We start from the raw sequence: 12,475 nt of genomic DNA, 5'->3' as shown, positions 1-12,475 counted from the left end.
AATGACATAAAAAAAAAAGTTTAGATGGATTATCAAACTACGCATCTGATATTTTCAACTCAAAGCAGAAAGGGAGCACTTGGTTGACTCCGATCCATTTTCAAAATCGTGCCTCAACTCCATTCCAATGCAACAATCTTTAATCGTTTCCTATATTCAGTTTGTAAACAAAGATGACCCAAAAAATATTGAAGATATTTCCATTTTTACTTTTCTGTAAAAATCAAACAATGAAGTGCAAAGTTGGATGTAACTGTAATCATAAACCTAAAGTTTTAGTGACTGTGATGTTTAATGTCCCTCATTTCTCTTTGCAGGTGGTGGTGTCATCCTGTATGCAGGATCATCAGGAAGCGCCAGTCCAAGCCCTGGCAGCCCTTCCAGTGGGTACCAAACACAGTCCCCCTCATCACACTCCCAGCCTTCATCTCCAGAAGAGATTACCTTCACAGAGATCGGGGCGCTCAAACAGGGGAGGGAAACTGGGGGCAGCACCCCAACCTCCAAACTGGTGTTCCAGTTCCCAGATGTCTACAGTGCTTCCCCATCCACAGCTGCTCAACAGCAACCCTACGCACATCCCATTGCGGGAAAGAGGCCCTGCGGATTTGCAGGAACCTTTACCAGTCAGTTGGTTTTTTTTCTCCCTTTTTATATCCAACTATTTATATACATACATCTATTCTCCCTTTTGAGAAGAAAAAAAAAATCATTATCTAATTATTATTGTTTCCATCCCCAGAAACTGGTGGAATGGTCCTGCTCTGTAAAGTTTGTGGAGACATTGCATCTGGTTTCCACTATGGCGTGCATGCATGTGAGGGCTGCAAGGTGAGACACTCAAAAGAAAGAGATGCTGGCAGTTTTTAAAAGTGTTCAAATTTCCTTAACTCTTGCACCCTTGTTTGTGTGTCAGGGCTTTTTTCGACGCAGCATCCAGCAGAATATCAACTACAAGATGTGCGTCAAAAATGAGAACTGTCTGATCATGCGCATGAACCGTAACAGATGCCAGCACTGTCGTTTCAAGAAATGCATCTCTGTCGGCATGTCAAGAGATGGTGAGACGTCCTGATGTATTTCTGTTTAATGAGAGAAAACCTTGTGCAGTGCTGCCAAAATGTCACAGTGTTCTGATTAGCCAAGGCAGCAGAGAAATGGACAGCCAGAAAGAAATTCAGTGCTCATACTGTATGTAGGTCTGATAGAAAGGAGGTTTTTAGGTCATCATGCCAGTAGCTCAGTTACTTTCTCATTAGAGGACCTGCACCTGTCTTTCACTTCTATTTTGTCACCACAATGCCACAAATCACCTGGCTTTGTATCACTCTAATAAGTTTCTGAGTGTATTTTTGCTGCCCTCTGCAGCATCCTCCCACAACACATTTACCTTAATACCCCCCCCTTTATGTTCCGACACTGTTCCCTCAGCTCTCCTACACTCCCGCTCGGACAGTGATTTATGAGAAAAGGAGCCCCGAAGTCCCTCAAGCCATCTATCATCTGAAAAACTGCAGCAAACACAAGAATTATTTTGGGTAATTGGAACAGGGTCAGCTTGATTATGTTGTGTATGTACGCACATCTCGCTGCTGATAATAGGGAGCAGAGCAGCAATTAAGCAAAGCATGCAGAAAACATTGTTGGGACAGGCTTCCTCTGGCATGGCTCTACTTTCACCTGGTTTTACCTCAGAAAGCTGAGACTTGATTGATCACCTATCGTCCCACATTAAAAGAACCGTTTGGTTGACCTAGAAAAACAATAACGATTTGTCCCCACAGTCTACTCACACATCGTGACCTACTTGTGTAGTGTAGTTTGCCTGTGTTCTTCCTCTCAGTATGGCTTCTGCTTATCTCCATCCTCCACCACTCTGCATTGCCTAATCTAGTAAAGAGGTTAGTGTTATTTCTGCATGTGCTTGACACTTCTGGTGCAGAGAGAAAATTAGGCGATAACACTGCAGCTCCACAAGAAGGCAGTCAGGCCGACCCCTCTACGGGGGAACATTTTAGAAAATGTTCAGGACCACAACCTAGAAACCCCTTTTTGCTCTGTTTCAACCATTACGAAAACAGGAAAACCACATGCAACTGCCTGCAGCCCACAATAAATAGTACACCCTGATTTCACACCAGCAGGCAGCTGTGCGAATTAGACTCTGCAATAAGCAAATGTTCAAAGTCTTTTTTTAGGCTGGCACACTTTTTGTTCCTCTAAGTGGAGCATCATATTTAGAAAAGCAGCTCATTAGTCTGACTTTGGCTGTTTTGAAACATAATAAAAGGGGATTAATCTCACATCGTGTGCTTCCTCATCATAAGTTCCTGCAGGCGACAGCAAGCTGGATGCATATTTGCTAAATGCAGCTTCGCTCTTTGTGGCGCATCTGACCTAAAACATCATCAGTATATTTCAGAAAGTTCCTCAAGTTCTACACAAGGAATGACATTAGTTTGTATTAAAATCATTGTTGCCTGATCGCACTGAACTGTCATCCTGCATTAAGAAGAGCTGTCCTTTACTGGATTTCAGTGCTGCATTCAACACAGCCGATTGTATTATACTGACTGGTGGAAAAAGTGGGTGTGTATGTATATATATATATATATATATATATATATATATATATACATATATGTATATACATTTTATTTTTTTTACAACTCCTCTATGCTGAGTACTCTTACCATACCTAAGTTGAAGACTTTTGTAGTTGTGTCAACACATGGAGTTGTCACAAAGGAGTTGTGACAACACAACTTCTTTGCACTCACTGAGTCGGTGTGTCCGAGATATTGATAAAAGCAGAAAAGAAAAGTTATATATGTGCTCCTGAAAGTCTAAGGTTTTTTACTATAATTTAAAAAGACACAAGAGACTACAAAGGAGCCACTGTCCCGTCTTCAGATCACTGTACTGGCTCCATTTTTAAGAAAGATACAATTGATTTATTGGTTCATAATCCCCTGACCGAACTGTTGATGGCCTTACCACAGGGACAATATAGAGGATTTTAGTTTATCAGACACAATGACTCCAAGATCAGAATTTAAATAGAGGAGGCAGCAAATCTGACCTAAAAAATTAATTATTTATTGCAGCCTTCTCATAAAGGTTCAATATTACTTAAACGTTTTAATGTTACCATGCTTTGCATTTTGGCTATTTGAATTAAATTAATATCTTTTAGTGTTTGCCTCTCTTTACTTGGAGCTTAAATACTTTTTTTCCGACATGTTTTTTGTTTCTTAAGTGAATATCTGTACCTCTGTTCCACGTAAAGCACTTGGTGTTGGGATGATGCCTTGCCTTGCCTTGGTTGCAGAAGTCTTTGAAGTTGCTCCAGTTTTAGCTCTCCTTGCCTTATCAAACATAATCTTGTGGGTACTCACAGACATGCAGTCCCTCACACTCTCTTTTTCACTTTCAACATTTTGCAGTCTTTCATGTCAACCTTTTTCACGTTATCTTTGCTCTCTCCTTGACTCATATGCAAACCTGAAACCTACCTTTCCCCCCCAATTTTTGTTCTTCTGCCACCTTCATATCATTGACATCATGCTCATGTTGCCCCACTGCCCTACTTGCAGTTGCAAGAGAGGGAGGACTGGAAGAAGAGAACAGGGCTGGATGGAGAGAAGGATGAGGGAGATGGCAGCAGGGAGACTATAAATAGCCTCTCTCCAGCTGATGGGTTCAGGAGAAGGGGGGGAAGAAGGCAGAGATTTAACTAAAAATTTGCAGAAATCTTGTATGATTTTTGAGACCTTTGGGGTCTCAAAAATCATATATTTCTCTTGCAGTCTGTTTCCTTAACTCTTCCTAATAGGTGTAATGCACATGCCTCCTCTTTCCGGAGCTCTTGATTCGTTATGATTTTCATTGTTTTGTTTGATTAAATTTAGACGTATTTTATCGTTACAAAGACTGCTGAAAAATTGAGTTTTGTGATTAAAAACAAATATGAAATAACTTCAGATATAAATAAAATGATAAAATGTGCCAAGCCTGAGTTTTAATGTTTCTCCTTCATATTCATGTCATCCTTAGCTGTCCGTTTTGGCCGCATTCCTAAACGGGAGAAGCAGAGACTCCTTGATGAGATGCAGAGCTACATGAACAGCCTGAATGAGTCAGCTCCCATGGATATGGACTCTCCCATTATGGAGAGTACCAACAGCACAGATGACTGCAGCTCAAAAGAGGCCATTGGGACAATATCCAGAGCCTATCGGGACATCTTCACCACCAACAACAGCCATGAAAGATCCTCCAACAGGGCCAGCATTTCCGCTTCCAACAGCAGCAGCAACAACAACAACAATGCTTCAACCTTTCCTCGGGATGGTAGTTTCCAAGCACCATCTCATCCCAGTTCCACCCAGAGTTATCAGTCCTGCCCCGTTTCGCACGCAGCTATGTGTCCTGTCACCTCTAATGAAAACCAACCTGTGTTTCACAAAGTGGACAACAATCAGTTTTCCTATTTAGTGTCAACAAACCAGAATCAAAGCCAATCAAATGCTGCAATGAGGCAAAGGGTCAGCCCCTCCAATCATAGCAGTTTTCCCACTGGAGAAGTTGCCCAAAATGCAGCCTCCTGTCCATGGAAATTAGCACAAGGAGCAAAAGTGCTGGTAGGTGTGATAAAATAAAAAAGTATTGCTAATAGTTCTCTTATTTGACAAGCAGTTGATGGTTTTGTGCATACTTCTGTTTCTCCCCCAGGCCTGTCCCCTCAATGCGTGCCCTGTATCAGGAGCAGAGCGAACGAGTCAGGAGATATGGGAGTCCTTTTCTCAGTGTTTCACCCCTGCTGTGAAGGAGGTGGTGGAGTTTGCCAAGGGCATTCCTGGATTCCAAGAGCTAAGCCAACAGGACCAGGTCATGCTGTTAAAGTCCGGAACCTTCCAGGTAATCTCACCAATATGATTTGTTTGAAACTTTCCACACAGTGAGTGATTGCAAATCATATATTACTCTATATCCACTGATGTATTTTCTCTGTGTGTATTTGTGTGTTTAGGTACTCATGGTGAGGTTTTGCACGTTGTTCAATGCCGAGCAGCGTACAGTAACCTTCTTAAATGGTCAAACGTACCCCCTGTCAACTTTGCGAGTCTTGGGCATGGGGTCTCTTCTGGATGCAATGTTTGAATTCAGTGAGAAGCTGGGCTCCCTGGGGCTGGAGCCTGATGAAATGGCTCTGTTCATGGCTGTGGTTCTGGTTTCTGCAGGTAATAGAAAAAAACATTTTTACATTACCTTTCAAAAGTCATCATATTCTTTACAGTTTTCTAACATTATAAATAAAACAAACATTACATTTCTTTCTTTGGGAGTCTATTTGATAGAGTAATGTAAACCTACTCTTTAATCTGATACGCCTTATCCATTATCAGTGCAAACAAATATCTTCAGATGCTGCCTAATTAGCATCTGATTAGTCTAGCTGTGAGTGATTTAATTTCACATCTAGTTTGATGGTAAAGATTAGTGAGTAGAAAGCCCAATAAACCCAAGAGACACACTAAACAGGTCAGGGGTAAAGGGGAAACTCACTTAATTACAATGCCAACCGTAACATATGGTGGTGGCAGCTTAATGCTGTGGTATGCTTTTCATCAGTAGTGCTATAGTAAAATAGTAGAGCTATAGAGGCTGATTGTGTTTGATGGGAAGATTGGTGGAGCTAAATACAGAGTTAACTGGATGAGGACTTGTTAGAAGCTGCAAAACACAGGAACATCAACTGGAGGTTATCTCTTCAGTAGAACTAGTACTCTAAATACAAGAGTTAGAGTCTCTCAGGAAATGGTTAGATCACCTCCTTTTTACATAATGTCCCATTCAAAGTCCAGTAAAAAAAAAAATCTCCAGATGTGCAAAGCTCTGCAAAGATAGTCCAAACACTTGCACACTGAGATATGATTTTTGAGAAAGGGATAAATAATATTAATAATTGAACCATTTATCACTCTCAGCTTTTACTGTTTACACTGCTATGTGATGGTCCATAATATTTAATCCAAATAAGATAAACATCAGTGAGTGAAAAGTTACAAAAATGTGAAAACAATAAAAAGTGCTGAATATTTTTTCAAAGTATTGAGTATGCTTCAGATCAGTAAGAAATTGCTTCAGAACAATTAAGGCTATTGATTAAGTACCTATCAGCTCACACTGTGAACCTGTGTATCCTGCAGACCGTTCTGGGATCTCAGACATGAGAGCTGTGGAGCAGCTTCAGGAGGGTCTGATCCGCGCCCTCCGATCACTGATCGGTCGCCGACGCCCAGACGACTCGGCCCTCTTCCCCAAACTCCTGCTGCGCTTGCCAGACCTGCGAACCCTCAACAACCTGCACTCCGACAAACTGCTGGCCTTTCGAATTGACCCATGAGAAGGAGACTGGTTTCATGTGGAATAAAGCAAAGACATTGAAATACAGACTTTATGAAGACAGGACTTCCTTTAAAAGCGAGAGACAAGATGTGGTGCAATATGAAGAATGTGCAAAAAAGAACAATTGAGGGGGGGGGACCTATTTCCAACTCATGTTTAATACATATGCAATGTTTTTAAGATAAAAAGATACACATCCATAAAACTCATGTACATAAATCACTGTTATCTCCAGAAAAATCTTAATTAATAGAGTTACTTTTTCAATCTTAGACAGATCTTTTGTGTATTTGCTCATTATCAAGCTTTAGAAGAAACTCGGTCAAGTTCACTTGATCTATTTAAGTTCACAAAGTATTACTGGACTATGAGTAGGCAGCAGCTAGAGGATGAAAATAGATGAACAACATGGTAAATAATTAGGGACCACTGGTGGTAAATGATCAGATGTTAGTCATATTTAGAAGAAAGGGAAGCTGTACATAAACTATAGTGAAGCCACAACTGTTAAGTTAATTAGTGATTTCTGTTTCATAAACATACCATCAGAATTAAGACTTCTGTGCTTAATGTGTCACTTTTGTACAACAGGATGCATTCTGTCCCATTTTCCACCAGAGCTTGTGCTGAAATACATCAGTGGCTTTTGAATTATTTCAGATTAACTTTCTGTCTGGATCATCGTACTTTTATCACATATGAACCAATGGAGACACTCCCTGCACAGTGAACCTTAAAACTTCTTTGTTCATTTCTGTCACTTTGTAAATATTATGTTACCCTATTATGTATGTATAATATGCATCAGAGATTTGAAGGATAGAGTTTGGTATAAAGAAGAATGTATTCTGCCTTCCTGTACTCAGCGAGGGCTCTGGCTATACGCTGAAGGGGTAAAGCACAGAGGACTGTGTTGAAGGGGATTCTGAGATGTCTTGGACACACTTCCACATATTATAACTAACCAGCATAATCCTTGATATTACCAGCACTTAAAGCTCATGAACCCATCCTCTGCCCCCCAATGTTTGTCATACAAACAAAAGAGATATTTTTTGGCTGAAGGATCTAATCCGATCTTCTCACTGCTTGTTTGATTATGGCTAATATGCGCACCTTGTACATTTTGTAAACTTTCTTTTTTTCCTCCTGAATAGAAGTATACAATGATATAAAATTCAAATTGTGCATCATTCTGTTTCTGTGTCCTTTCTTGCACCTGTTTGGCAAAATGTCCTCCAGATTTTTTTTTTTTCAGATTCTGGGTGTTTCACTTAATCAGTGAACATATGTAAGCTGAGGCTTATGTCTAAAGCTTTCACTATGATCATAACAGAAAATAAGGGTTTCCTGATTCAGTGGCGATGAAATCAAACTAGTTACGTTTCAGAACAAATAGATGCTTGTTATGATGAGAACAAAATAAAGCAATCTTATATTAGGATAGATTAAAATACGAATAAATAAAGTAATGATGAAGTAAAGCAAAGTAAAATGAAGTATAGTTAATGTAAACAAAAGGCGAGCAAAGTTAAGCAATACAAGGTATAAACACAAACAGGTTAAGCTGGTGAAAAAAATATCCAAAAGTTAAATAAAATAGCCAAAAAAGTTAAACCTAGGAAACAAATTATACAAAAATAAATTTTGTGAAATGAATAACACAAACTTTAATGATAAATTACAGGGAAAAAAATACTGCAATGAATAAAGTGGAATCATGTGAAATAAAATAAAACTATATTGTGAACATTCCTTTGGTGTCTCTTCATATACAAGACAATCTTGGGCTAGAAACCTCTCTACTTGCCATCCCTTCTTTATGGTACTAGAACACTTTGAAAAAGATCAAGTAACATAATAAAGTTCAGCTCTTCTGCAACATCCTTCACTCTTGCACTAAACCCTTTGTCTTTGCTGCAGCACAGAACTGGAACACACTCTAGAACACCCTCAAACTTCCAGGTCTGATCCCTATCTCCACATTAAAGCAGAACATTCAAAGCACTAGAGTTGACTCATTCCTGCTGATAACCTTCTAAATTCACCCTTAGCACATTTTTCACTTCTATTAGAAGTTGAATCTAATCTAATCTAATCTAATCTATTTTTATTTATATCTATTTTTTGAATGTAAATGTTGTGCTATGTTATATGTACTGTATAATTTTATTTATTCATCCAGGCTCTTTGCCAGGTCATGCTTGTAAATGAAAAGTGGCTCTAAAAACGTTTACCTGGATAAATAGAGGTTAAATGAAAACAAAAATAATTAATTCAAGTTTTATAATAAGAACTGTTTGCTAGTTTGCAATAAACTGAATTTCAGATTACAACTAACATTCATTAAACTTTAATCATATCACGTAAAAATACTTCAAACTGGAAAGTTTTATATCACTAACAACAGATGATTACCACAGTGGTTTCAAAAAAATCTGTTTTATATTTGTACTTATCAAGTAAAAGTTTTTCAATATATTCAAAATAGTTAAAGTTTTATAAAGAAAAATATTTATTGATGCCATCAAGTTTGAATACAGCTTAATAGCAGAGGTTCTTTCATAAACTACTGTAACCTAACTCACAGCTTTAAGTCACAGACTGTGAGCAAATGCAGGAAATGAAAAACCACTACCCTGTAGTCGTTGAGATATATAACAACTGAGGCCACAAAGGTACTCCGAGTTACTCTGAAATGAGTCTTTCACATTGACTTTCTTATCATTCATGAGTAATTTTCAGATAAGTTTCTCTATGCAGCAATCTGCATGCCTAACCTATCAGGGGAAAGTTCTTAAGAACAAATCTTTCTATCCCTTAACTTCATGTGTTGCTTGAGAATAAGCATGTTCTAAGGACGTAAAAGATCCAAATAAAACTCTTTTGTTTTTATTAGAAGGTTCCTTTGTGGAAATGAAAAACATTATATCCAAGCATTAATTCTGGAAATCATTTTTTAAGTGGTAGTTATGTCATGATATGGGCAAATGTTAGTAAAAGATGTCTCTAGATTAAGCTTTAGCCTTATAATTTTCTTAATTTTTAAATCACACAATGTTTCAGATCATTAAACCAAAGCATATTATATACATGTATTGAACACAAATCATTTCTTATAATCATTTTATTTTAATGGTTACATAACTAACAATTATATAGTTTAATATAAATGATTAATAAAGATTAATCTAGAATAGAATAAAAAATCCCTTTATTGTCCCACAATGGAGAATGTTCAGGTTTTTATATGTTTAAAATATACATACTTAAACGATATTAGAAATAATATAATTGGCCCATTTTCTAACTAATTATAATATGTATGAGAGAGAAAAAATAGTCATTATTTGTACCACGTGACGGTTTATGTTCATCAGTGAATATTTGAGCTAGGAGCGCCATCTGCTGGCGAAATATTATATAGGGATCCAGGAAGAGGATGTGTTTGCTAATTTACACTTGCTACAATCCTAGTCTCTCTTTTTATCTCAGTGTTATTATTTATTGTATCACAGGTTTAACATGGGAGCGATGTTAACCGATACGGTAAGATACACTGGACGCCCCAGTTTATATACTAAAAATAATTATCTTTCTGCTTTAAAAAACATTCGCCTTTATGTTGGTGGTAGCATGTTAGCTTCCATGCTAACGACAGTTACAGGAACTGTTCGCGTTCGATTCAATGTAAACGAGTTCAGCTTTATATTTTAGTGCAACAAATTTTTCCTAACTGTTGTGTTTTGCAGAGAAAATCAGAGTAGAAGTGGGTGATGAATGATAACATAGTTTTACTCAGTTGTACACTTTTCTGTTTGTGTTTATTTCCAGGTCCAGCAGTACAGGAGAAAAATAATTGTGATCACAATTGAAACTCGGTTTTGTCTCTAACTGGCTGCCATTCTGATCCGACATGTTGGTGACCGCATATTTTGCCATAATTGTCCTGCTGGCTCTGTGTGTTGGCCTGGAGTTCACAGCACGCCGCCTCACCCCCCCTCAGTCCACCCCCACTGCTGTGGCCAACCCGGCTTTCCGTCGTTTCCAGAGTATATTTCTACGGGCATACCTCCTGGCCCTGTGGGCAGACTGGCTCCAGGGTCCCTACCTCTACAAACTCTACCGTCATTACAGCTTCTTGGAATCTCAAATAGCTATTTTATATGTGTGCGGACTGGCCTCCTGTGTCCTCTTTGCTCCTTTTTCAGGCTGGCTCCCTCAAGCTCTGGGCCGCAGACTGACATGTCTGCTCTTCTGTGTGTCCTACTCCGCCTGCTGTCTCACCAAGCTGTCCAGGGACTACTTTGTTTTAATCGTGGGTCGCATCCTTGGGGGGCTGTCCACATCCCTGCTTGCCACCACCTTTGAATCCTGGTATGTGCACAGACATGTAGAGGTCCACGACTTTCCTAAAGAATGGATCCCCAGCACCTTTAATAAAGTTGCCACCTGGAACCATGGCCTGGCCGTGGGTGCGGGGCTTGTGGCTAACTTGCTGGCTGAGTGGCTGCACCTTGGACCAGTAGCTCCCTTCCTGCTGGCTGTACCCTGCTTGGGCTGCTGCGGTTGGGTGGTACTAACAGACTGGGGTAAGGAGGAAGCGGAAGGAGGTGAAGGAGAGAAACAAACAATGATACATGGCTCTGCAAATGGAGGTGTTGCTCGTTTGTCTGCTAAAGAGCGATTCTCACGCAGCTGCCATGACGGACTGCGCTGCTTGCTGTCGGACAAGAGGGTCCTGCTCTTAGGTGGAGTGCAGGCGCTGTTTGAAAGTGTCCTCTACATATTTGTTTTTTTGTGGACTCCAGTTCTTGACCCTCATGGCCCCCCGCTAGGAATCGTCTTCTCCTGTCTCATGGCTGCCAGTATGGTCGGCTCTCTGCTGTACCGCTTAGCCACTTCAACTCGTTATCATCTGCAGCCTGGTCAGGTGCTCTGCCTTGCCATCCTGATGGCCTTCTTCTCATTTTTCATGCTAACCTTTTCTACCGTGCCAGGGCAGCCGAGGCCTCATGATTCCTTCCTAGCCTTCCTGCTGCTGGAGCTGGCTTGTGGACTTTACTTCCCTGCAGTCAGCTTCCTACAGCGAAGAGTAATCCCAGAGGAGAAACGGGCCGGTGTCCTGGCCTGGTTCCGACTACCGCTGCATCTGTTAGCCTGCCTGGGACTGCTGGCACTCCACGGGGAAGTCTCTGGAACAGGAGGTGGAGAGGGCGGCGGTGGCACAAGACACATGTTCGGAGGCTGCGCCGCCATGATGCTGGCAGCTCTGATGGCTGTCATCAGTCTTTTCACCCTGAGCAGGAATGACTCAGACCTCAGACTGGAGGGATGCAGAGGGGAGGGGGAGATGGAGTGAAGCTGCAGATCCATTAAAGAAATAACTGATAAAATATTTGATTTCTGTCTGACTTGACTGGAATAAACTTGTGTTTATATTTGCCAATAAAAGATATCAACAAGGATGTTCAGTAAATTTAAGCTTAGGTTTTTGTCTTTGCTTGTTATTACTTTTTGGGTTATGAAGCTTTAATGCATCCTGTTGTACAGGGTTGGAGTGATTCTACAGCAAATTTCAGATCAGTTATACATAGCTCCATGTGTCCATCTGTATGAAGCAAACAGTTTTAAATAAAGGTCAGAGCCTTCATTAGGGTCAGCAACATAAAAGCTTTAAAAAAAAAAAAAAAAAAAAAGAAATGGCAAAAGATAATGGTGGTCTATGTAAACCAGTATGCCTTTGCCATTTCATTTGGATCTGTTTGTAATTTCTTTATATTTTCTTAATGTGTTTCTGTTTGTTTGTTTTTTGTTTTTTTTTAAATAAAAGTACACATGTTGGCTATAAGAAACATGTCTTTGTTTTATTTGGCTATGATTTTCTGGGTAACTTGTCTTTGATCTGTTCAGTTAAGTTACATTGCATTGAAATGTATTAAAAAATTAACCCTTGACATTTCTTAAAACTGTATTTTTAATTTGGGATTTTACCAAATTAAAGTATCACATAGTTGTGAAGTGGTGTGCAAGAATAAATGGCCTTCAACATATTTATAAAATA

The 12,475-nt window shown here is 39.6% G+C and overlaps 2 protein-coding genes across 2 annotated transcripts in view; both read left to right on the top strand.

Moving 5' to 3' along the window:
* LOC107091523 (nuclear receptor subfamily 1 group D member 1-like) overlaps nt 1-7,565 on the top strand; it is a 14,830-nt gene extending 7,265 nt beyond the window's left edge. Inside the window, exons 2-8 of the mRNA XM_015385507.1 lie at nt 318-626; nt 743-831; nt 917-1,061; nt 4,057-4,643; nt 4,735-4,920; nt 5,033-5,243; nt 6,213-7,565. Coding sequence (XP_015240993.1) covers nt 318-626; nt 743-831; nt 917-1,061; nt 4,057-4,643; nt 4,735-4,920; nt 5,033-5,243; nt 6,213-6,409 — 1,724 coding nt within the window. The 3' untranslated portion in view covers nt 6,410-7,565. The remainder of the gene's footprint in view (nt 1-317; nt 627-742; nt 832-916; nt 1,062-4,056; nt 4,644-4,734; nt 4,921-5,032; nt 5,244-6,212) is intronic.
* Nucleotides 7,566-9,826: 2,261 nt separating this feature from the next.
* On the top strand, nt 9,827-12,357 carry mfsd5 (major facilitator superfamily domain containing 5). Its single transcript, XM_015385332.1, has 2 exons — nt 9,827-9,960; nt 10,246-12,357. The coding sequence occupies exon 2, from the start codon at nt 10,328-10,330 to the stop codon at nt 11,771-11,773; it is 1,446 nt and encodes a 481-aa protein (XP_015240818.1). The 5' UTR covers nt 9,827-9,960; nt 10,246-10,327; the 3' UTR covers nt 11,774-12,357.
* Nucleotides 12,358-12,475: the final 118 nt, after the last annotated feature.

Source organism: Cyprinodon variegatus, unplaced genomic scaffold (assembly GCF_000732505.1).
Source record: "Cyprinodon variegatus isolate N-32 unplaced genomic scaffold, C_variegatus-1.0 Scaffold16, whole genome shotgun sequence".
In the NCBI taxonomy this organism is placed as follows: domain Eukaryota; kingdom Metazoa; phylum Chordata; class Actinopteri; order Cyprinodontiformes; family Cyprinodontidae; genus Cyprinodon; species Cyprinodon variegatus.
The sequence above is the reverse complement of the archived record's forward strand: the minus strand, read 5'-3'. Positions and strand labels throughout refer to the sequence as shown.

Excerpts from the sequence above, each read along its gene's own strand:
- mfsd5 (XM_015385332.1), top strand. The coding sequence starts at position 10,328 with ATGTTGGTGACCGCATATTTTGCCATAATTGTCCTGCTGGCTCTGTGT.